Source organism: Salvelinus sp. IW2-2015, linkage group LG18, assembly GCF_002910315.2.
Source record: "Salvelinus sp. IW2-2015 linkage group LG18, ASM291031v2, whole genome shotgun sequence".
In the NCBI taxonomy this organism is placed as follows: Eukaryota; Metazoa; Chordata; class Actinopteri; order Salmoniformes; family Salmonidae; genus Salvelinus; species Salvelinus sp. IW2-2015.
In genome coordinates this window covers 34,044,564-34,068,644 of record NC_036858.1, presented here as the reverse complement: position 1 = coordinate 34,068,644, position 24,081 = coordinate 34,044,564, and the positions used below count along the sequence as shown (strand labels likewise).

Sequence of the window (24,081 nt, the reverse complement as noted above, 5' to 3'; positions counted from 1 at the left end):
AAAGCTGGTTGAGAGAATGCCAAGAGTGTGCAAAGCTATCATCAAGGCAAAGGGTGGCTACTTTGAAGAATCAAACATTTTGATTTGACACTTTTTTTTGGTTACTACATGATTCCATATGTGTTATTTCATCGTTTTGATGTCTTCACTATTATTCTACAATGCAGAAAATAGTAAAAAATAAAGAAAAACTTTTGACTGGTACTATACATGGGGTACCAGTACTGAGTCGATGTGCAGGGGTAAGAGGAAATTGAGGTAGATACACTGAACAAAACTATAAATACAACATGTAAGGTGTTGGTCCCATGTTTCATGAGCTGAAATAAAATATCCCAGAAATGTTCCAAAAAGCTTATTTCTATCAAATTGTGTGCACAAATTTGTTTACATCCCTGTTAGTGAGCATTTATCCCTTGCCAAGATAATCGATCCACCTGACAGGTGTGGCATATCAAGAAATTGATTAACTTCTACTTGGTCACAATCCCGGATCCGGGAGCACCCTCATCAGTAAAAAAGCTGACTAGCATAGCCTAGCATAGCGCCACAAGTAAATACTAGCATCTAAATATCATGAAATCACAAGTCCAAGACACCAGATGAAAGATACACATCTTGTGAATCCAGCCATCATTTCCGATTTTTAAAATGTTTTACAGGGAAAACAATATGTATTTCTATTAGCTAACCACGATAGCAAAAGACCCAACCGCATATTTTCACCATTTTTTTACTGCATAGGTAGCTATCACAAATTCGACCAAATAAAGATATAAATAGTCACTAACCAAGAAACAACTTCATCAGATGACAGTCTGATAACATATTTATTGTATAGCATATGTTTTGTTCGAAAAATTTGCATATTTCAGGTATAAATCATAGTTTTACATTGCAGTAGTCTCACCAAAGCAGCTAGAATAACTACAGAAAACCACACGTAAATACCTAAATACTCATCATAAAAACATTTATGAAAAATACACGGTGTACAGCAAATGAAAGAGAACATCTTGTGAAATCCAGCCAATATTTCAGATTTTTAAAGTGTTTAACAGCGAAAACACAATATAGCATTATATTAGCTTACTCAATAGCCTACCACACAGCCGCATTCCATTAAGACACGTTAGCGATAGCGAATAAACCAGCAAAAAGATATAATTTTTTTCACTAACCTTCTCAAACTTCATCAGATGACAGTCCTATAAACATCATATTACACAATACATATATGGTTTGTTTGAAAATGTGCAATATTTAGCGGCACAAATCGTGGTTGAACAATGTGAATACGTAGTGAAAATGCAGAAATATTGTCCGGAGAAATCTTGGAGGCACCTATGCTAATCAAATAACTATCATAAGCTTTACTAAAAATACATGTTGGACAGCAACATTAAAGATACACTAGTTCTTAATGCAACCGCTGTGTTAGATTTTTTAAATTAACTTTAGTACGACTTACAGCTTACGTTATAGAGATACAGCGCCCAAATTACGTCTAAACATTTTCGACAGAATAACGAAAAAACATCATAAATCGTTCCTACTATTTGATGAGCTTCCATCAGAATCTTGTACAAGTTGTCCTTTGTCCAGAATAATCGTTGCTCGGTTGTAGAATGTCGTCTTCATCTGTAGAACGCTAGCCAACGTTAGCCATGCGGCACAGAAGTGTCCAAATCCCCAGAACGCATCACAAAGAAAATACCGAAAATCGGAATAAACTTATATAAACTGATTGTAAGTCGGTTTAATATAACTAGTTGATGATGTTTTTAACACATATATCGAATAAAATCAGAGCCGGAGATATCTAACGTCGATAACGACAGCTTTTCAGAACGCAATCCAGGTGACCGATTCGCGCCATGGTGAAGAAATTAAAGTGGTCCAACAGGTCCAACAGGTCTTATTCGGCCTCAGATAGAGCTATACACCCCATTCCAATTCTCACTGCCTACTGACATCTAGGGGAAGGCGTATGCAGTGCATGTAGACCCATAGATTCCATGCAAATTAATAAACTGACCCTGGAACAGAGCCCTCGATTTCAGATTTCTCACTTCCTGACAGGAAGTTTGCTGCAAAATGAGTTCTGTTTTACTCACAGATATAATTCAAACGGTTTTAGAAACTAGAGAGTGTTTTCTATCCAATAGTAATAATAATATGCATATTGTATGAGCAAGAATTGAGTACGAGGCAGTTTAATTTGGGAACAATTTTTTACAAAGTGAGAACAGCGCCCCCCCTATTGAGAAAATTAAACAGCATGATCATTACACATGTGGACCTTGTGCTTGGGACAATAAAAGGCCACTCTAAAATGTGCAGTTTGTTCACACAACACAATGCCACAGATGTCTGAAGTTTTGAGGGAGCGTGCAATTGGCATGCTGTCTGCAGGAATGTCCAACAGAGCTGTTGCCAGAGAATTTAATGTTCATTTCTCAACCATAAGCCGTATCCAACGTCATTTTAGAGAATTTGGCAGGACGTCCAACCGGCCTCACAACCAAAGACCACGTGTAACCACGCTAGCCCAGGACCTTCACATACAGCTTCTTCACCTGCAGGATCGATCGCCTGAGACCAGCCACCCAGACAGCTGATGAAACTCTAGGTTTGCACAACGGAAGAATTTCTGCACAAACTGTCAGAAACCGTTTCCGGTTAGCTCATCTGCGTGCTTGTCATCCTCACCAGGGTTTTGACCTGACTGCAGTTCGGCATCGTAACCGACATCAGTGGGCAAATGCTCACCTTTGATGGCCGCTGGAAAAGTGTGCTCTTCATGGATGAATCCTGGTTTTAACATTACCGGGAAGATGACATATGCAAGGCATGGAGTGGGCGAGCGGTTTGCTGATGTCAACGTTGTGAACAGAGTTCGAACACAATTGCATTTGATCAATGGCAATTTGAAGGCCCATTGTGGTGCCATTCATCTGCCTCCATCATCTCATGTCTCAGCATGATACTGCACAGTCCCATCTCGCAAGGATCTGTACACCATTCCTGGAAACTGAAAATGTCCCAGTTCTTCCATGACCTGCATACTCACCAGATGCTCTGGATCGACGTGTACAACAGCGTGTTCCAGTTCGCACAGCCATTGAAGTGGAGTGGGACAATTAACTTTTTGTCCTGAATACAAAATGTTATGTTTGGGGCAAATTCAATACAACTCATTACTGAGTACCACTCTCCAAATGTTCAAGCATAGTTGTGGCAGCATCGTGTTATGAGTATGCTTGTAATCGTTAAGGACTGGGGAGTTTTTCAGGATAAAAAAATAAACTAGATAAGCACAAGCAATATCCTAGAGGAAAACCTGGTCTCCCAGACACTTGGAGATGAATTCATCTTTCAGCAGGACAATAACCTAAAACACAAGGCCAAATGTACACTGGAGTTGCTTACCAAGAAGACGGTGAATGTTCCTGAAAATCTATGGCAAGACCTGAATGTTTTTCTAGCAGTGATTAACAACCCATTTTGAAAGAGCTTGAAGAATTTTGTAAAGAGTAATGGCCAAATGTTGCACAATCCAGGCGTGGAAAGCACTTAGAGACTTACCCAGAAAGACTCACAGCTGTAATCGCTGCTAAAGGTGCTTCTACAAAGTATTGAGTCAGGGGTGTGAATACTTATGTAAATTAGATATTTCTGTATATCATTTTAAATACATTTGCAAAAATGTCTAAACATGTTTTCACTTTCATTATGGGGGTATTGTGTGTAGATGACTGAGATTTTTTTTTAATGTAATCCTTTTTGAATTCAGGATGTAACACAACCAAATGCGGAATAAGTCAAGGAGTATGAATACTTTTTGAAGGCACTGTACTGTATGTGTGGGTAGAGTCCAGTGTGTGGGTGTGCATAGTCAAGAAGTGTTAGTACAAAAATGGTCAATGCAGATAGTATACCAAATAGTTATCCAGACTATTTAGTAATCTTATATGGCTTGGTCCCAGATTTAGTGCTCCGGTACCGTTTGCGGTGCGGTAGCAGAGAGAACAGTCTGACTTGGGTGGCTGGAGTCTGACCATTTTTAGGGCCTTCCTCTGACACCACCTGGTATAGAGGTCCAATTGATTTGTGTCTTATGTAGAGCGTTGTCTACGGTTTAGCAAAAAGTGTCTTGTGATTCAGAGTTGCGTCTGTTTAGCAAAAGAAGTGTCCCGCATTTGCATTTAGTGTGAAAAGGATGAGAAATGACTAACTGTTGTGCAAAAGAGGTTATTGTTTTGGCCATGTGGATCCCAGTTTCCTTCAGTGTTCAAGCAATCGAGAAACTGTAAATGGAGCACTATCTTTTGCTCCCCTTTCTCAATCTTATCTCTAACCCAGATGGACATTGTTACGGTAAACTAATAGTGTATTCTTCTTCCTTTTGCTTCCCCACAATGTATTTGTCACAAATCCTACATTTGTTCGTCTTAATCTTGTTGTCCCTTCAAACGTGCAGTGAGACCTAGCAGAACTGTGAGAACTAAAACTGTCATTATATAAATTGAACTTTGTTTGTAAGGAACATACTTCACTTCCTTAATCGGTGAGATTGAGGTCGCAGCCAGTTCAAGCAGTTGGTCTTTTAAAGTGACCGCGTCCCCTTAACCCCTCTGCCACCCCATCTCTAGGTGCTGCTGTCCCTGCGTCTCCTGCTGATGATGAAACCACACGTCCTGGCCCGGGTTAGCCGGGAGGTGGCCTATGGCCTCCATGAGCTGCTTAAGACCAACGCTGCCAACATCCACTGCACAGACGACTGGTTCACCCTTTTCTCCCTAATCGAGTGCATCGGGGCCGGGATCAAACCCCCCGCCTCCTTCAGGGTCACTTCCACTACCCCAGACATCGACACAGGTCAGCCTTTTACTTACTTACACACACCATCACGTGGAATGGTAGGCTACATTGTTGTCCTTAGCTGCTGAGAAAAAAATCTACAAGTTTATGGTCAATTTTATTGACTTTATACAAACAGCTCAGCTGTTATATTACAGGGCACACATCCACACTTTTAAGTGGTGCGTTTTTATGTCTGCTAAACTGTTGTTTTCATGTCCCGTTTCCACCTTTGTTCCAGGTGCCCAGTCGGACAGTGAGCTGTCGTTCCACCACCCCAGTGAGGTGAGTCTGGACCGGGGGTACACCTCTGACTCTGAGGTCTACACGGAGCACGGAAAGTCCAGGATGCCCCGCTCTGTCACTGACGTGGACGTGACCAGCAGCGGATGGCTGGTGGTATGAGCCCCCACCCACACACACTTCCACATCACGTGCACACGCTTTTCTTTTAAGTGCTCAGACGATCAATTCCAGAGATCGTCATAGCATTGATACTATTTTACGCTGCTTATTGTGGAAGGCCCGAGAGTAATAGTGAAACTCGTGTGTTATTTTGTCATATCAATGTCAGTCAATACTCTCAATGCCTCAACATACGGCACATCTCACACAGTGTGTTTATATTGGCAGGTTGGGAAAGACGACCTGCACATCAGCAAGGTAGCGGCTTCTGGCTCCACGACCCTGCTAAACCCTCTAGTGAACCAGTACAGCCTGACCCTGGGTCAAGACATGGGTTTCCACGACACCAAGTCTCTCATCAAGTGTGTGGAGTCCCTCTCCTTCATAGTACGCGACGCTGCACACGTCACCCCCGAGAACTTTGAGCTGTGTGTCAAGGCCATCCGGGTGTTTGTGGAGGCCAGCCTAAACGGAGGTATGGCTTTCTGTTGACTGACATATATACTTGTTTGAGGTTCATTTTGTATTCTGTCTTTCCAAAGTGTTTTTAGTTTTTTCATAACAACTAGAAATCTTCCAACAATGAATTCAGCATTGTATTTGCCTTTCTTTCCATCAATGCTGTTTTCCAAGCTAACACATGTCATCAAACTATGCTTGAGTAATTTAAGCTTTGACAGTTTGCTATTTTTGGTGGTTAGTCTCAAAACCCTTTGGAAGGGGATCCAAAGGCATGCCTATAGAGTGACTAACCTGCTTCCTCCACACCAACCCTCTAATTGAGGACTGTATCACTTCCCTTCTCCCCAGCAACAGCAGTCTGTTAGTGATCTAGATTGATTTGATTTGATCTAGAAAAGACTAAAGTAAAGCCCGGGATTACAGTGGAAGGTGGTGCTGGTGCACTCTGCAGGCATGGCACCACTGATAGCCTTTTCATTTCTCCCAGCGCTCCAGGCCCTTAGATACCTGCTGTCAACACGGCTTTACACACTTAATAATAAAGTTTGGTCGATCAAGGACCTCAGTTAAGCACAGCGCTTATCTATATGGAAGCTAATGGAAACCACACAGCCCTGAAACCTGCTATTACTCAAAGTTGATATAGCCTTTTGTTGCCTGGTTTAACATAAAAGGAATGCATTTTTTCCCAAGCGCTAAGTCATAGCCGTCAAAATATGACATCTGTAGAAATATAAATTCAGATAATTATTCAGGATATATCTGTAACAATGGCTAAAACTGTCTCTTCATCTCCACTGACCTACAGGCTACAGGACCTATGAGAAGAAGAAGAACCACAAGTACGACTCCCAGAAGTCCCGTGTGAGGAGGAAGCCCCGGTACAAGGAGGGGGCATCCCGCCGCGCCAAGGCCTCCAGCCAGAGGCCTTCCCGTTCCCATAGCGACGATGAGGAGGACGAGGGGGTCCCTGCCAGCTACCACACGGTGTCATTACAGGTTAGTCAGGACGTAAGTACCACAGCCCTCTTTCCCTTCTACCTTGGTCTCAGAGCTCAGGGGCTCTGTTCGGTTGGATGAAATGTTCAGAACTATACAACAGACAATCATGTCTGTTCTACACAATATAATTATCTCTCTGAACGTTCTGTAACGTTGTGCCCTCCTGAATAAGCCCCAGGTTTGCTCTCAGGTGTGTGGGGTGGAGGTGGGGTTGCGGGGAAAGGTGGGAATTTTGGGAGATTTCAGATGTCTTTTCTCTCTCTGCATACTCAATTGAGACTGAGGCTGAGTGACAGACTATGGTTGTCATGGCAATTAAGCAATGTTCTGGCGGTGTTTAATCCTATTCGGTGACGATACCACTATCGCAATGTTTTTCCCTTGGCAAAAATTCAAACACAAAGCAGACCAAACTCTTTGGTCTGTTAAAAACCTGCTGTATGTAAAATATTGTAAATGTGACTCTGGATGACAACATAATGATGTTTGTTTCCAACATGAAATCTGCTTTGCGTTTTGTTTCCTTGCCACGGCACTAACAAGTATCGCGATACTGGTATCATCCCGGCCCTATATGAGTGAGTCAAAGTTACGTGATCTGTCAGCAATAATTGCCATCTCTTTTCAGAACTCATTTGGCACGAATCAGGTATTCATGCTCAGACGACTGACACTAATATTAAGCTGCATTTAGACAGGCAGCACAATTCTGATCTTTTTTTCCACTAATTGGTATTTTGACCAATCACATCAGATATTTTCACATATCGTTTTCAGATCTGATTGGTCAAAGACCAATTGGTGGGAAAAAAGATCATAATTGGGCTGCCTGTCTAAACGCAGCCATAGATATGTAAATATACTGTAGTATGTGTCTTGGAGCCAGCAAGACAATACAGACATTAAGTCATACATTCGTGTTTTAGAATCAAGCTGTGATTAGATTAGCAATGACCACATTGACATGGAGTTCCGTGTTTCCCCCTGGTTCAGCTGTTAGATCTGATGCACACGCTGCATACGAGGGCCTCCGGCATCTACAGCTCCTGGGCAGAGGAGCAGCGCCGCCTGGAGCCTGTAGGGAAGAAGATTGAGGCCGACTCCAAGACACTGTGGACCAGCTGCTGGTGCCCACTGCTCCAAGGTCAGAGACTTTATCCCCATTGCTATCATTATAACCTATTTAAATAAAGGCACCTCTAAACTTTAATAAACACAATTTATCATCGTTTCATAGTCATTGGAGGAATGTTTTAAGTGTCAATGTGTGTTATTGTGTGAAGCCAAATGCTCATTTCCTGTTTTCGTGGACAAGGTTTTCACATGTTAATATTTTTTTTGCTGATATTGGAACTGATAACTAATATTTGGAGATTCATCTAAATATAAGCTTGAAGGTAAAAAATAACTCCCTAGGTCCCCTTAATTGACTGATGACCCCTGAGAGAATGGACTTAGTGGACTCAGTGATCTTGTTCTCGTTCCACTATAGCCAGTCTTAGCTCAAGTGTCCATACATTGTGTGAACCCTATAGGGATAGCCTGGCTGTGCTGCGACGCCAGGAGGCTGGTGCGAATGCAGGCCCTGACCTACCTCCAGAGGGCACTGTTGGTTCATGACCTGCAGACACTAGATGCTGTGGAGTGGGAGTCCTGCTTCAACAAGGTGAGAGGAGGATGCTGAACATAATTTTCCACATTCTAGGAGGACCACTGGAAATTGGTGTGCGTATGGGGAATAGTGGGTCACAAGAATGGCTGCTGAATGGTTCCTCTGAAAATAGACGATTCATTAAAAGAGTAGGCACTTGGGACAAATCCTAGCTTCTATGGCAAATAAGTATTATGGAAAAATCTCACGTTCTAAAATAAGTGGGAAATACAGTGCCTTCGGAAAGTATTCAAACCCCTTGACTTTTACCCCCCAAAAATTACGTTACAACCTTATTCTAGAATTGATTAAATAAAAAAAAATCCTCAGCAATATACACACAATGCCTCATTAAAGACAAAGCGAAAACAGGTTGTTAGACATTTTTGCAAATGTATATAAATAAAAAAACTAAAAAAGATTATCTGGTCTGATGAAATCAAGATTGAACTCTTTGGCCCGTATTCCAAGCATCACGTCTGGAGGAAACCTGGCACCATCCCTATGGTGAAGCATGGTGATGGCAGCATCATGCTTTGGGGATGTTTTTCAGAGGCAGGTACTTGGAGACTAGTCTGGATCGAGGCAAAGATGAACGGAGCAAAGTACAGGTCCTTGATGAAAACCTGCTCCAGAGCGCTCAGGACCTCAGACTGGGGAGAGGGTTCAAATTCCAACAGGACAACGATCCTAAGCACACAGCCAAGACAACGCAGGAGTGGCTTCGGGACAAGTCTCTGAATGTCCTTGAGTGTCCCAGCCAGAGCCTGGACTTGAACCCGATTTGAACATCTCTGGAGAGACCTGAATATAGCTGTGCAGCAAATCTCCCCATCCAACTTGACAGAGCTTGAAAGGATCTGCAGAGAAGAATGTGAGAAACTCCCCAAATAAAGGTGTGCCAATATCCAAGAAAACTCAAGGCTGTAATCGCTGCCAAAGGTGCTTCAACAAAGTACTGAGTAAAGGGTCTGTATACTTAAGTAAATGTCATATTTCAGTTTTTTATCTTTAATACATTTGCAAAAGAATTCTACAACCTGTTTTTGCTTTGTCATTATGGAGTATTGTGTGTAGATTGATGAGGGGGGGAAAAACAATTTAAAAAAAAAAATTAGAATATGGCTGTAACGTAACAAAATGTGGAAAAGTAAAGTGGTCTGAATACATTCTGAATGCACTGTAAGTGGTCTGTCTGTCTAATCTGAGCGTTGTCAGTGTTAACTGTGTTTTAAGTACTGTGTACTGTGTGCTCCCAGGTGCTGTTCCCCCTGCTGACCAAGCTTCTGGACAATATTAGCCCTGCAGACGTGTGTGGAATGGAGGAGACCAGGATGAGGGCTTGCACCCTGCTGTCAAAGGTCAGAGTTCAGTCAACACACAACAGGCATCCATTTCAAAGTGTGAAATCTGATATTTTGTCAGACTGTGTTCAGACCACAGGTTTAGACTCTCCTACAACTGTCTGTTGCCTTTGGGGTGTTCTTTTTTGTTGTTGTTGAGAAGTTGCCATAGTTTGCTAAATCCTTCTACTGTCTAGCACTTCTCATCTGCCTGAACAGCGATAGTATAATATGCTGTGTGCCTGTCTACCCATGCCATATCTGCATATCTCACTGTTGCTCTCCATTGCTCTGCTCTCCCCTAGGTGTTCCTGCAGCACCTCTCTCCCCTGTTGTCTCTGACCACCTTCGCTGCCCTGTGGCTCACCATCCTGGACTTCATGGACAAGTACATGCACGCTGGCTCCAGTGACCTGCTGGTAAGGATGCCTGCTGTTACACAGTAGCGCATGTCGATTTCAACTCCTATAAGCGCAGGTGCTTCTAATCTGAGTGGTCAAACTCAAAGGAGGGCACACAAAAAGAAAGGAAAACAAATACTGGTCTTTAAGTAATAATTCATGTTTATTCCTATACAGCTCATTTCAAGCAGTGTTTTTTTCCCATCTATGTGTGTGATTGCATGGCTAATTGGCTGGTTGTTATCACCACCTACCCCCAGCTGGAGGCCATCCCAGAGTCTCTGAAGAACATGCTGCTGGTGATGGACACAGCAGGAATCTTCCACAGCGCTGACTCTCGTACGGGATACTCTGACCTGTGGGAGATCACTTGGGAACGCATCAACTGCTTCCTGCCTAACCTCCGGGAGGAGCTCTTCAAACAGACAGTCATACCACAACCAGGTACTGGACCGCAAACCTGCTTCTATTAAGGCCCTGTTTTCTCAGATATATACCTGTCTCTTATACACATCTAGATGTGTATAAGAGACAGGATATATACTCTGCTTTGAGTGTTAACAAGGTAGGTTATCTGGATTTGTATTGGCAGTACAGCATTTACTGCGATGCGGTCTCTGCAGTAGTCAGGGCCTCCATACTTCTTGCGCTTCGCGGAGCATAGCTGTTGTGAAGGAAGTTGTCAAGGAAGTGAGTTGTTTATACAGGACATACCGCCCCCACCTACCGTCAACCAATCATGTCAATGGGGAGCTATATGGAAACCTTACAAAATGTGGGATGCACATGGCGATGCGATACGGAGCTTGATTTGGCCTCTGCAGGCCTACGGAGGCTCCGCGTTTGCATCACACCCTCCGTACGGAGCCTACGGACCGCATTTTCCTGGATCAAGCATAAATCGGATTTTCGAAAACACAGCCTACATGTTTTTCATGATTTATACTTAGTCTTGTTTCAGTGTTCTGCTATATACATCAATGCTAGATCTCTGAAATGTAATGGCTGTATGTGCTCTGTGTCCATAGATCCTGCTCCTAGTCCCCCAGTGGAGCTTGTCCAGCCGGCTGCCCCCTGCCCCCCAGCCTCGCCACCCCCAGCTCAGGCCCCATCTCCTGTGCCAGTGCCAGCTGCCCCCACAGAGCCAAAGACCTCCAGCAGACCAGTGTCGCCCCAAGGTCCCCCACCACCTAGTACCAACGGTAACCATGTTAACGTGGCCAGTCAAAGATGAAATCTGGCCAACGCCAACGATCAATTTAGTCAATGTCAGTTTCATAGCCAACAATCAGTGAATTAATCAATGTCCTCTCTTCTCTTCCAGGAACAGACAGATCATCTCCAGTGCCCCCGTCGACTCCCCCCATGCGCACCCCAGTGAAGATGTCYCCCCAGATCTCTASCCCSCTGAKYCASTCMCMCAYRAGTCAGTCCCCCCTCATCCTGCAGCCCCTGGCCTCCCATCTGCAGGTGGGGGGCGTGCCCCCTATGTCCCTCCCCATTATCCTCAACCCCGCCCTCATTGAGGCCAGTTGCCCTGTCCCCCTGCTCCCCGCCCCCCGCCCCACTGACCATAGTGACACCCCGCAGGTCAAATAGAGCCACCATAGCCCTATGCCTACTCTCACGGGGGGCACTCCATCCCCCACCTTTCTCCTTAGGCTCTGCCCCCTTCACACAGGGGAATAAACCGTCTGTGACACACAGAGAGAGACCCATGACATCCATGGTCACCTCTCAGACGACACTAAACAACAGACACATCTAGCTTTGAAGTCTTATCTAACATCCTGGGGCCTGCTGTCCTTCAATATTCACTTATTCGGCAGACATTTTTTGGAACTCCGTCGGGGTCTCAAATTACTTTCGAGAGTTAGATTAGTAGAATACACAAGGTGCAAGTTTGAAAATTGGTTGTGCATTAGCAGTTTTTCTCTTGTTTTGTCAGTCACTCCAATTAGCTATGTCGTCTAACAATTTTTTGATTGGTAAATTAGTCTAGCCAGTTATCTAAACTTGTAGTAATCATGGCCAAATACTGACAGGGCACTTGCCCAGGGGCCCTGACTTCTAGGGGGCCCACCATTTTTTTGATTTTGTTAGTCACTCTCACTCAGATATCATTAACATGGCAAAATGTGTAGAATTGCAGGAAATTGGCTTTAAAACTGCTAAAATGTCTCTCCACCCCATGGAAAAATGGGAAACAAATGCAAGGAAATAAGCTTTAAAACAGCAAAGTCAGTAGAATTGCATGAAATGTATGGCAAAAATGTCTATTCCCCATGGAAAAATGTATAGAACTGCAGTAAACTTGCTTTAAAACTGCTAACATTTTTCTCTACACCCCATGGCAAAATGTTTTCCAGGAAATTACTTTAAAAGATATTTCTCTCCACCTTCAAGGGGGGGGGGGGGGCACAAAAAAAATGGCCCGCTTGGTGGGGGGCCTCCCCAACCAAATCTCGTTTAGGGCCCCCAATAGCTAAAGTTTTGCCTGAGTATGCCTGTGCTTAACATTAATCTAGAGGTTCTGCCAGGAACAAAATCATAGTGAATAACTTATTTGGGTTTTAGGTACTGCATGTTTACTGAATAGGATGTAAACAGATTAATTTACTCCAGTCAAAGTGTCAGGGCACTGTCTTAAAACAAAAACAGACTTATATCATAACTATTTTATTGGAGGGTCGAAATGTAAGTGTACAGTAATATAAAGCATACATATTTCCAGTATAAAATTGTGTCAGAGGTTAGAAATTAGCCTACAAGTTGTCACAATCTTGTTTGCAAATTTTTATTACAATGGCCCTAAAACACAAAAGAACAAAGATATGTTTTAAAACGACACTTTACGTACTTTAAATACTGTTATACCCAAGCGGGACAAAGGTGTGCATGGTTTGGCTTGGAAAGATGGATTTGAGATGCTGCCATTGCTAACAAGGGCAGCACCTAGAACATTCCGAATGTGACAACTGGTCTGGCCTGGGTGTGTGGTTGGTTCGCTGTGTTCTGTGATGGTGAAACTCTGTACGTGTCAGCGTTTGTCGATCAGGTTAGGAGAGTTTAATAGTAAGGTCTTAATGAGATTATTTAATGGAGTACAATATTGCCTTTTGTCATTTGTATCCGTCACGTTTGTGTAATAAATGTTTTGTCACATACACCGGATAGGTGCAGTGAAATGTGTTATTTTACAGAGTCCACCATAGTAGTACGGTGCCCCTGGAGCAAATTAGGGTTAAGTGCCTTGCTCAAGGGCATATCGACAGATTTCTCCCCTTGTCAGCTCGGGTATTCGAACCAACGACCTTTCGGTTACTGGTCCAACACTCTAAGCAACATGATGCATACAGCAATTGTGGCCACTTAAGACTTGAGTAAGCATATTGTCATATTATATGACGTGAGCAGATTGAGCATAGACCGCAATCAGTAAATCTGAGACAAGCAGATCTTAAATTCAGTTTTCATTTTCAAGAGATGAGATGATTTGGTCCAGATCATCTGCGTAAGTTTCATACGGGACTACAATTACCCCACTTGACTCAGTGAAAGTATATTTGCATTTCACCGTCTGTACAGTAAGCTATGGATTGCAGAGTTGGAACATTGGCATGTTGAAGTTAGAGCCTTGATCATCTTATCAAACGATACTCGTACCAGACTTCTCACTGCATGTGATGACGGAAGAACAAACAATGGTTTTCAAAAGCCTCAACCACTTAGAACACGTCAGGTGTCTATTTTGAATACCCAACCTTGTGATCGGAGTCAACTTCAGTGCAGCTTATTTCTTGGCCGTTACCCCTATCAGTCTATAGTATTTTTATAGCTATGAATGGGGTGTTGGGGAATTAATACTCTCGTCAAAGCACAGTTGGGAGCAACTACTTCCATGTCAGGTTACATTACTCTCCGAATCCTCTGCCTTATGTCAGAAATTGCATTAGTCTGTGCACAAACACAACACAATGAAGTGGAGCCCCTCTGTCAGTTGTTATGTTAATTTGTTGTACTGTATTGTTAGGTATACCAGGAGCTAATTCTTGAGTGAACAAGAAATTACATGAATATAATGTATATATGAAGAATAGGTCATGTACTTTTTACATTGTGATAAATGTAATGAAACTGGATTGTTGTCTTATTCATGGTTGTTAGTAAATTATGCATTAATCAAATCACAGCTGGATCTGTGGTGTAAAACATCTGTATTTTTATTTCAAAGCAGAATGTGAAACACTTTTTTTCTTTCTTAGTAAACTAACTGTATCAGAAACTACAGAGTGATTCTGGCAGAAAAACAACCGTTAAAATTGTCTTTGTACATGGAATGTAAAAACAATATCAGTAAATAAGGGATACGAATGACAAGCCATGGGGATTATTAATTTAATCTAGTCTAAAAAATAATGCAATCCCGTAAAAGGAAGACGGTAACATAAATGCATACAGTACTTCACTCACAAAAAAATATGTTTTAACACCTTCCGAGGGCTACCCGATGTCGTCAAAAACACCTACTTACAGCATCTTCCATCACACTATACCAGCTGCAAAAACAAAGATCCATCTGAAATACAACTGCAACCGTTAAAAAACACCCCCAAATCGAGCATCTCTATCTCATCTTCACTTGGCATCCAGCTTGGCCATTTCCTGAAGGTATATTCCGATGCTCTCGCTGTCAAACAGTACAAAGTAAATGTTTTTCAGGGAAGAGGTCGTTGCGGAGACAAAATGGTTGGAGATTGCCTTGAGGATCAGCTGGGCGGCTGTTTGCTTTGGGAATCCATTCCTAGAACCAGGAGAGATGCACAGATGTGGGCTTAATTTCAATTAGTCTTTCTGCGATTCCTATCTCCTTGCTGCATCCTGAACCTTTTTTGAATATAAGGTTCAAGGTCCCTCCCTGGACCATTTTCTCAAATGTGTTTTAAGAAGGAATCGAGGAAAGATAAATTGAGAGCCCTAGTTCAGACCGCTGAGGCCCCTTTTTTTTATTACTGGACTCCAAACTTATGAATTGTACCTTTTAAAATAACATTGTTATTGTTACTCAGCAGGTTACCATCTAACCATTTTTGTGAGTCAAGTGCCTGTCTGATAAACTCACTACAGGCCTGATGGAAACGGTCAAATTGTCTGTACATTTCCTAACTGTCGACAAAACAAAATATGCTACACAAAGGTGGATATTTTGGGGGGCTGTGATACGATTATGCAACAAATTCCGGTGGAAACAATTTATTGTGCAATATTTAGAATAACCATGTCGAGGTAAATTTGCAGTCACGTGATATGTTGTGTGGTTCTCCCACTTCAACTTGAAAAAGCATGCCGATTAGGCTACAGATTAAATAAATTATGATAAACTTCACAGGTTGGTGAAAGTGCATGATAAGCTTAATGCTAGTTTTCAATAGATATCAAGGGTTCTTATTTTATGCTGGTGACATGATTGGTGCTTGCCTGCCAATTGACAAATAAATACAATCTCTCTCTTATCCATAATTTCATCATGTAGGCATATCCTCTGCACTGTATCGGCGAGCTGTTGGCTAGAGCACATGCCGAGACCAGAGTGGGCACATTTGCTGTTTAAAGCAGACTTTGTGCCCAAACCATCGACCTTAAAAACAAATAGAATTTCAGTTTTTTTATTCCGTAAATAAAAAAGTTACGTGTGTTCACAAGAAGCCAGTTTGATAGAAAAGCACCGCTGCTGGTAATACATATGTTAGATCTTAATAGGCTACAGCAGGCTATATGTAGCGTATAGCTGCATTTCAGATACACTTGTGTGTCATAGTGGAGACCAACATCTAGCTTGTTACTAAGCTATACAAAACGACGGTTGTTGATGTGTATGCCTGCATTTTTAAACATTTTGAATGTTGCAGTACTAGGACATTTATTCTGTCTGGTGCTTTAGCGTTTGAGCAAGCAAGAAAGATCCGCGGGTTTTCAGTGAATGTATGTAAATCACGAGGCTCATTTGAATTTGACAGTGATCAAATCAAGATATGGCATCTGTATGGGCATATTCTTTTGTGTGAATTAGAATATTCGCTTGAATATCGTTCGACAAATTGATGGAAACCTAGCTACTGGTATAGATTTAAACAACATACTGGCTGTATTTCTGTATTTTGAATGTCATATCTAACAACAATAGACTAATGAAACAAATACCAAAAGATAGTTTTTGGGTGGAATTTTCCTTTAAAGCTGTAGTTGAGTAGTCTCACCGGCCAGCAGGAAGTGAGGGGAAGGCCACAGACTTCAGTTTCTTCTCCTCTGCAGCAGAGAGGCAGGCCTTGACAGTCTTCTCCAGTTGGTCCTCACACTTCTCCGAGCCCCACTGAGGGATGTTACAGTGGATGACGAAACGAGCTGGCATCCCACTGGCCTGACTCACCGCAACTACAGGAGGAAGACGCACACACACACTGACGTTTCACTCTTCACGTGTAGGTTTAAATGTAGCATTGACAGTGTACTGTAAGTTGGTTTTGAAGTGAGGTGAGACAATGTGTTTCAATCAACTGGATTATGCTACATTTGGGTATTTGGATAAGCACATTCAGTAATTGCATCCTTTTAACCATACAAAAGCAAACCCTTTCATCCAGCAGATTTGACATTAGTTTGGGTGTCCGTGTCTCCATACCTGACGCTACCTCCAGAGGTCCCTGTGCTTTCCTCAGTTCTTTCACTGCCTCCAAGAAGTCCCGCCCACCTGCCTTCTCCAGAGCATTGCCTGCAGACCACAGCACACAACAGGTAAGAAAGAGTCAAAAGTATAATGGGCTGTGAAGCTTTCGCGATTCTAAGATGAAAAGACGAGCAGGTCTGGCATCCTCACCCACTCCCTCTTTGAGGTCCATCTCGGCATTTGTGGGGTTGATGATTCCCTCCACCTTGATCGTTCCAATCTTGCTAATTTCACTCTCTGTTAGTGAAAGCTGTTTAAGGGGATATAGAGTTGAAGTTATGACAAAGTTACTAAGAAACTTAATGCATACGTGTCATGACCAAGGTGTATTTGGACACCTGCTCATCAAACATCGCATTCCAAAATCATGGGCATTAATATGGAGTTGGTCCCCCCTTTGCTGCCATAACAGCCTCCACTCTTCTGGGAAGGCTTTCTACTAGATATTGGAACATTGCTGCAGGGACTTGCTTCCATTGAGCCACAAGAGCATTAATGAGGTCGGGCAGTGATGTTGGGCGATTAAGCCTGGCTCGCAGTCGTGTTCCAATTCATCCCAAAGGTGTTCGATGGGGTTGAGGCTCTGTGCAGGCCACTCAAATTCTTCCACACCAATCTCGACAAACCATTTCTGTATGGACCTTGCTATTCTGTAGCGTTAAGATTTCCCTTCACTGGAACTAAGGGGCCTAGCCCAACCCATAAAAAACAGCCCCAGAACATTATTCCACCTGCACCAAACTTTACAGTTGGCACTATGCATTCGTGCAGGTAGCGTTCTCCCGGCATCCGCCAAACCCAGATTCGTCCTTCGGACTGCCAGATGGTGAAGTGTGATTGATTCATCACTCCAAAGAACACGTTTCCACTGCTCCAGAGTCCAATGGTGGCAAGCTTTACACCACTCCAGCTGACGCTTGACATTGCGCATGGTGATTTTAGGCTTGTGTGAAGCTGTTCAGCCATGGAAACCCATTTCATGAAGCTCCCGACGAACAGTTATTGTGCTGGCGTTGGTTCCAGAGGCAGTTTGGAACTCTGTAGTGAGTGTTGCAACCGAGGACAGACGATTTGGCCTACCACTTCGTGGCTGAGCCATTGTTGCTCCTAGACGTTTCAACTTCACAATAACAGCACTTACAGTTGACCGGGGCAGCTCTAGCAGGGCAGACATTTGATGAACTGACTTGTTGGAAAGGTAGCATCCTATGACAGTGCCATGTAGAAAGTCACTGAGCTCTTCAGTACGGGCCATTCTACTGTCAATGTGTGTCTATGGAGATTGCATGGCTGTGTGCTCGATTTTATACACCTGTCAGCAATGGATGTGGCTGAAATATCAGAATCCACTAATTTAAAGGGGTGTCCACATTATATATACAAAAGTATCTTTACAATAGGTGTCACAGAATGACAGTTTTGTCATAACTGACATGACATGATACCTTTTGTCCAAGGAACAGGCTTTTCGCTGAGAGGATAGTGAATCCATCACCTGGTCCATCTTCCACTGTTGAGTTGGCTACGACAGCTTCTTTGTCGTTTTCTGTGCTCTTCTTATCATGGAATCAATGAAAAACAGAACACATTCATGCTTCTTATAACACTATAACAAACACATTGACAAATATTGAGATGTTTGCCATCATTCACAAAGCCCATTCATGTGTACTGACCCTTGGCTTGCGGCCTGGTTTGCCTTTGCCTTTTTTGGTGGTGGGTTTCTTGATGCTCTTGACGCGTTCCGCCCTCTTCTCTGGCACGGTCACCTGAGTGTCCACTTTCACTCGGCTGCCCCTCTTCTTGGACAATAGTTCCGGGTGGATACGAGGCAGGACCCCTCCGTTTGATATGGTCACCCCTCGGAGAAGCTGAGAGGCCAAAGAACAGGTGAATTAGTTTACTTTTCAATAGGTATTCAGTCTATCATTGGTCAATTTCTTTGCTCTGAACAAATACTTTACTAGTCAAGTGGTAAAAAAAATCCTGCCGAAATGATAAAGAACATTGTCTATTAAGTGGAATTAGTTTAAGTCCAAACCTAAACCCCAATTTGAGATTTTGTGGCAGGACTTGAAACGAGCAGTTCATGCTTGAAAACCCATAAATGTCACCGAGTTAAAGAAGTTCTGCATGCAAAAGTGGGCCAAAATTCCTCTACAGCGACGTGAGACTGATCAACAACGACAGGAAGCATTTGGTTGCAGTCATTGCAGCTAAAGGTGGCACAACCAGTTATTGATTGTTGGATGTTTATTAAATAAATAAAAGTATACATTTTTCCGGTTATTTGTAAACTAAGGTTCCCTTGATCTAATAATATTAGGTTTTGGTTGAAGATCTGATAACAGTCAGTATCAAGAATTTGCAAAAAATAGAGAAAATCAGAAAGGGGGCAAATACTTTCACAGCACTGTATGTCTTGTCAGGATATCGGGCCTCAATAAAACATTTTTCCACTTGGGGTTAACCACGAAGCGGTGGCAGTTCATGCCTGATGCCATATGGCGTCATCTGTACCTTCCTGAACCCTTAAGACAAAGGGACACCCTTCATCATAGTTTCATGGATCCCTATTGGGAAATATACTGCAATATAATATAGTGTAACGATGATGCAATGAAGTGGAGCGACAAACACTGACATTTCCTAAATGTTTGTCTATTTTAATGGGAATAATACTGTACCTGGTTGAGCTCCTCGTCGTTGGCTACAGCCAGTTTAATGTGCCGAGGAGTTATTCTGCCTTTTTTGTTGTCCCTTGCTGCATTTCCTGCCAACTCCAAAATCTCAGCTAAACAAATAAATGAATGTCATTAGAAAATCTTCAGACACAAATTATAAAGTATCAGTTATATACTGAACAAAAATACAGTGCATTCAGAAAGTATTCAGACCCCTTGACTTTTTCCACATTTTGTTACGTTACAGCCTTATTCTAAAATGGATTCAATTGTTGTTTTCTCATCAAGGCGCACCTGTGTAATGATCATGCTGTTTAATCAGCTTCTTGATATGCCACACCTGTCAGGTGGATGAATGATCTTGGCTAAAGGATAAATGCTCACTAACAGGGATGTAAACAAATTTGTGAACAACATTTGAGAGAAATAAGCTTTTTGTGCATATGGGAAATTTCTGGGATGTTTTATTTCAGCTCATGAAACATGGGACCAACACTTTACATGTTGCATTTATATTTTTATTCAGTATATATTTTAGATACCATTTTTACTGTTATATTGGACACACAACTGAATTGAAGAAAGATGTGTGTGTGTGTTTTCACTCAGGTGAGACAACAACCTGCCAGGTACTCTATGACGGCTGCCATGTAGACGGGTGCCCCCATGCCGATGCGGTACTTGTGGGTCCCTGTGCGTAGATACCTCATCATCCTCCCCACAGGAAAGATGACCCCTGCTCTGGCAGAGCGGGACAGTTTGGTGCTCTTCTTCTTCCCTCCTCGGGCTGACATCTTGCCTCAGCTACGTCTACCTGGGAGGACAACAGTCCATTTACCATGGTTAGTGTTAAGGATGGAGATTGAAACTATGTTAAATGGGTCACTTGTACTGTACAGGCAACGATGAACCAATTGAAATACACTACAGCAATGTGCAAAACTGTTTTTTATAATTACCACCTGTTTTGTTTGCCCAAAGGAATTTTATAAAGACTCAATTTACGCCTCCAAAAGCTTGCAATGTGCCACGTTGAAGCTTCCATACATTGACTAGATGCTGGTGTGTACATGTAGCATAACCAAGTCTGAGCGTGAAAAGTTGGAACTTGTCAGCAGGCTATTTGACCACTCATTATTTAAACTGATACACATGCATTAACAGATCTGTGCAGATCTGTAAACTTGAGAAACAAAGATTGAGATTCCAGGTTGAGAAGGTGCCTTTCAGGAGCATCATATCATCCTCATGTAGGACTACAGTTTGCAAAGCTGATAAGATCAGAGACTGACTAAAACTAGCAAAGCACACTAACAGATATCATTGGAGGACAATTCCAAAATACGATGGAATAAGAGGCCTTCAAAATTTAAAAATAAATTGCGCGCCATATAGGATTATTTCAGCCTGTTTTGTGTGGGTTTTGTGTGGGTTGGAGTTTTGTAGTCCTCATGTGGGACTACAGTTCTGCAAGGCTGATAAGATCAGAGACTGACTAAAACTAGCAAAGCACACTAACAGATATCATTGGAGGACAATTCCAAAATACGATGGAATAAGAGGCCTACAAAATTAAAAAAATTAATTGCGCGCCATATAGGATTATTTGATTAACGTATTTTTATTTATCATTTGTAAATACTTAATATTTGTATAGTATTTAGTCTGCTTTTCGAGGTAAGGGTAGCCAACGTACTTTCCCAAAGGTAACTATGTAAACAAACTCAATAATACCGTACAGAAAACGGCCGCGGTGGCCTAGACTCCAGTTTTGGAAATGGCATTTGCAATCTGAGACCAGACATATATTCTTTCGAATGCATTGATTTGTGCATCTTGAATGCGTTTTGGATTCTGGATTGCTCACATGCACATGAAAAATATAAGAACAAAAGATCATGCCACCTAGTATAATAGCTTACAATACGCTACTCGACGAACAGTAATTTAATTAATGCTTTTTTTTGTCAAATATGACGTCTTAAACGTAACTACAGATCCTAAACGACATAGCAGTTTTAAATGTACAAAAATCCATGAATATGGCAAATGTTTATACATATACGCCCCATTATGCAGGAATAAAAATAACCCCTTGAAACGTTTTTCTTCTGACCGGCTCCTCCTATCGCAACAGGATTATGCACACCTAACTAACTATCTATCTAATCAATGGCCTTGCTTTAAGTTGGTTGCCTATCCACTAGACATCCGCGGCTGTTGTTCTCAAATAGAAATGTCTGGGACATCGGGCCATAACCTTTCTTGTAATTATGTTCCTCCCATGCTACAGCGCAACCCCCATTTTGTTTTCAATCCATTGGATGTGTAATCTCATCAGACATGGTCGGAAAGGAACGTTCTTTCGAAGACGCAGCTCGCCACAAAACGCAATAAACCGGATATGCGCGAGAGTGAAATTATCCAAGTTTGATACCTGTTTGTCCTCCTTTACACGAATCGATGCAGGCCTGATCTTCTCTTTCACAAGTCTCAGAAGAATGGCTGTATTCGCTGTCCTTATGCGGATCCTGTTAATAAAACTACAACCACCGTACGTACATAGGCTACATAGGGGGCTGGCTCTACTACTACTGATGCTGCAAAGGGGAAAAATTCAGTCCGGGGAAAATAGAATGAAAACGCCCCCTTAACATGGCTTGAAGGGGAGAAGAATGTTGGTTGAATATATACGACTGAATTTGGCCTTGTATGCCTATAGAGCAGTTTGGAAAATGTGTAAATGATAAATTCTGAATACATATACACACTCAGTGGCCAGTTTATTAGGTACACCAATCTAGTACCGGGCCTCCAGAACAGCCTGAATTCTTCAGATATGGATTCTGCAAGGTGTGGTGTTCAAACGTTGTTAAATTGGTATCAAGGGACCTAATGAGATCCAGGGAAACATTCCCCATATCATTACACCACCAGCAGCTTGTACTGTTGACACCAGCAGGATGGGGCCATGGACTAATGCAGCTTACGCCAAATCCTGATTCTGCCATTGGCATGAAGCAACAGGACCAGGATTTCTTACGACCAGGTGATGTTTTTACACTCCTCAATTGTCCAGTGTTGGTGATCACGTGCCCACTGGAGCCGCTTCTTCTTATTTTTTAGATGATATGAGTGGAACCCGGTGTAGTCGTCTGCTGCAATAGCCCATCCATGGCAAGGACCGACATGTTGTGCGTTCCGAGATGCCGTTCTGCACACCACTATTGTACTGGGCCGTTATATGCCTGTTTGTGTCCTGAATGTTAATTTGCACGATTCTTGCCATTCTTCTTCAACCTCTCTCATTTGGCTCCTGAGTGGCGCATTGGTCTAAGTCACTGCATCTCTGTGCAAGAGGCGTCACTGCAGTACCTGGTTCAAATCCAGGCTGCATCACATCTGACTGTGATTGGGAGTCCCATAGGGTGGCGCACAATTGGCCCAGCATCGTCCGGGTTTGGCTGTCATTGTAAATAAGAATTTGTTCTTAACTGACTTGCCTAGTTAAATAAAGGTGAAAGAATTTTTTTGAAGTTTAATTAATTTTTTTTTTTTAAAAGCTGTTTTTGCCCACAGGACCTCCACTGGCTCTTTTTTTTGTTTGTTGCACTATTCTCTGTAAACCATAGACACTGTCGTGGGTGAAAGCCCAGTGTATTAAAAATAAAAAAACAGAAATGCCTTATTTACATAAGTATTCAGACCCTTTGCTATGAGACTCAGGTGCATCCTGTTTCCATTGATCATCCTTGATGTTTCTACAACTTGATTGGAGTCCACCTGTGGTATATTCAATTGATTGGACATGATTTGGAAAGTCACACACCTGTCTATATAAGGTCCCACAATTGACAGTGCATGTCAGAGCCAAAACCAAGCCATGAGGTCGAAGAATTGTCCGTAGAGCTCCGAGACAGGATTGTGTCGAGGCACAGATCTGGGGAAGGGTAACAAAAAAATTCTGCAGCATTGAAGGTCCCGAAGAACACAGTGGCCTCCATCATTCTTAAATAGAAGAAGTTTGGAACCACCAAGAATTTTCCAAGAGCTGTCCGCCCGACCAAACTGAGCAATCGGGCGGGAAGGTTCTTGGTCAGGGAGGTGACCAAGAACCCTATGGTCACTCTGACAGAGCTCTGTGGAGATGGGAGAAACTTCCAGAAGGAAAACCATCTCTGCAGCACTCCACCAATCGGGCCGTTATGGTAGAGTGACCAGACGGAAGTCACTCCTCAGTAAAAGGCACATGACAGCCCGCTTGGAGTTTGCCAAAAGACACCTGAAGACTCAGACCATGAGAAACAAGATTCTCTGGTCTTTGGCCTGAATGCCAAGCGTCACGTCTAGAGGAAACCTGGCACCATCCCTACGGTGAAGCATAGGGGTGGCAGCATCATGCTGTGGGGATGTTTTTTCAGCATCAAGGACTGGGAGACTAGTCAGGATTGAGGGAAAGATGAATGGAGCGAAGTACAGAGAGATTCTTGATGAAAACCTGCTCCAGAGCGCCATGGACCTCAGACTGGGGCGAAAGTTCACCTTA

The 24,081-nt window shown here is 42.7% G+C and overlaps 2 protein-coding genes across 7 annotated transcripts in view; one reads left to right on the top strand and one right to left on the bottom strand.

Annotated features, from left to right (window-relative positions):
• LOC111978387 (Golgi-specific brefeldin A-resistance guanine nucleotide exchange factor 1) overlaps window positions 1-14,269 on the top strand; it is a 110,951-nt gene extending 96,682 nt beyond the window's left edge. For 3 of the 5 annotated variants that reach the window (XM_070448485.1, XM_070448483.1, XM_070448484.1), the window contains exons 30-40: window positions 4,656-4,881; window positions 5,105-5,262; window positions 5,497-5,743; window positions 6,539-6,741; window positions 7,726-7,876; window positions 8,268-8,398; window positions 9,643-9,744; window positions 10,032-10,145; window positions 10,388-10,571; window positions 11,156-11,329; window positions 11,452-14,269. In XM_070448485.1, the coding sequence (XP_070304586.1) occupies window positions 4,656-4,881; window positions 5,105-5,262; window positions 5,497-5,743; window positions 6,539-6,741; window positions 7,726-7,876; window positions 8,268-8,398; window positions 9,643-9,744; window positions 10,032-10,145; window positions 10,388-10,571; window positions 11,156-11,329; window positions 11,452-11,726 (1,965 nt within the window). In that variant the 3' untranslated portion in view covers window positions 11,727-14,269. The remainder of the gene's footprint in view (window positions 1-4,655; window positions 4,882-5,104; window positions 5,263-5,496; window positions 5,744-6,538; window positions 6,742-7,725; window positions 7,877-8,267; window positions 8,399-9,642; window positions 9,745-10,031; window positions 10,146-10,387; window positions 10,572-11,155; window positions 11,330-11,451) is intronic. The other 2 variants (XM_024008417.2, XM_070448486.1) reach the window with 1 other exon arrangement.
• Window positions 14,270-14,327: 58 nt separating this feature from the next.
• Window positions 14,328-22,136, bottom strand: LOC111978386 (core histone macro-H2A.2). 2 transcript variants are annotated; one of them, XM_024008416.2, is made up of 9 exons: window positions 21,973-22,136; window positions 20,158-20,349; window positions 19,539-19,645; window positions 18,528-18,722; window positions 18,297-18,404; window positions 17,002-17,101; window positions 16,807-16,896; window positions 16,385-16,559; window positions 14,328-14,931 (listed from the first exon to the last, which is right to left on the bottom strand). In XM_024008416.2, exons 2-9 carry the CDS (start codon window positions 20,327-20,329, stop codon window positions 14,766-14,768), a joined length of 1,113 nt encoding a protein of 370 aa, XP_023864184.1. In that variant the 5' UTR covers window positions 20,330-20,349; window positions 21,973-22,136; the 3' UTR covers window positions 14,328-14,765. The 2 variants fall into 2 exon arrangements, with proteins under 2 accessions (XP_023864184.1, XP_023864183.1); XM_024008415.2 differs by having other exon boundaries at window positions 18,297-18,407; window positions 21,973-22,135.
• Between the last annotated feature and the right edge of the window lie 1,945 nt (window positions 22,137-24,081).

What these genes read in the sequence shown, in the direction of transcription:
- LOC111978386 (XM_024008415.2), bottom strand. Translation starts at nt 20,329, where the DNA reads ATGTCAGCCCGAGGAGGGAAGAAGAAGAGCACCAAACTGTCCCGCTCT. An exon ending in CGTCATAGAGTACCTGGCAG is followed by an intron (nt 19,646 to 20,157) that starts GTTGTTGTCTCA and finishes TTATTTGTTTAG; the next exon opens with CTGAGATTTTGGAGTTGGCA. An exon ending in ACGACGAGGAGCTCAACCAG is followed by an intron (nt 18,723 to 19,538) that starts GTACAGTATTAT and finishes TTGGCCTCTCAG; the next exon opens with CTTCTCCGAGGGGTGACCAT.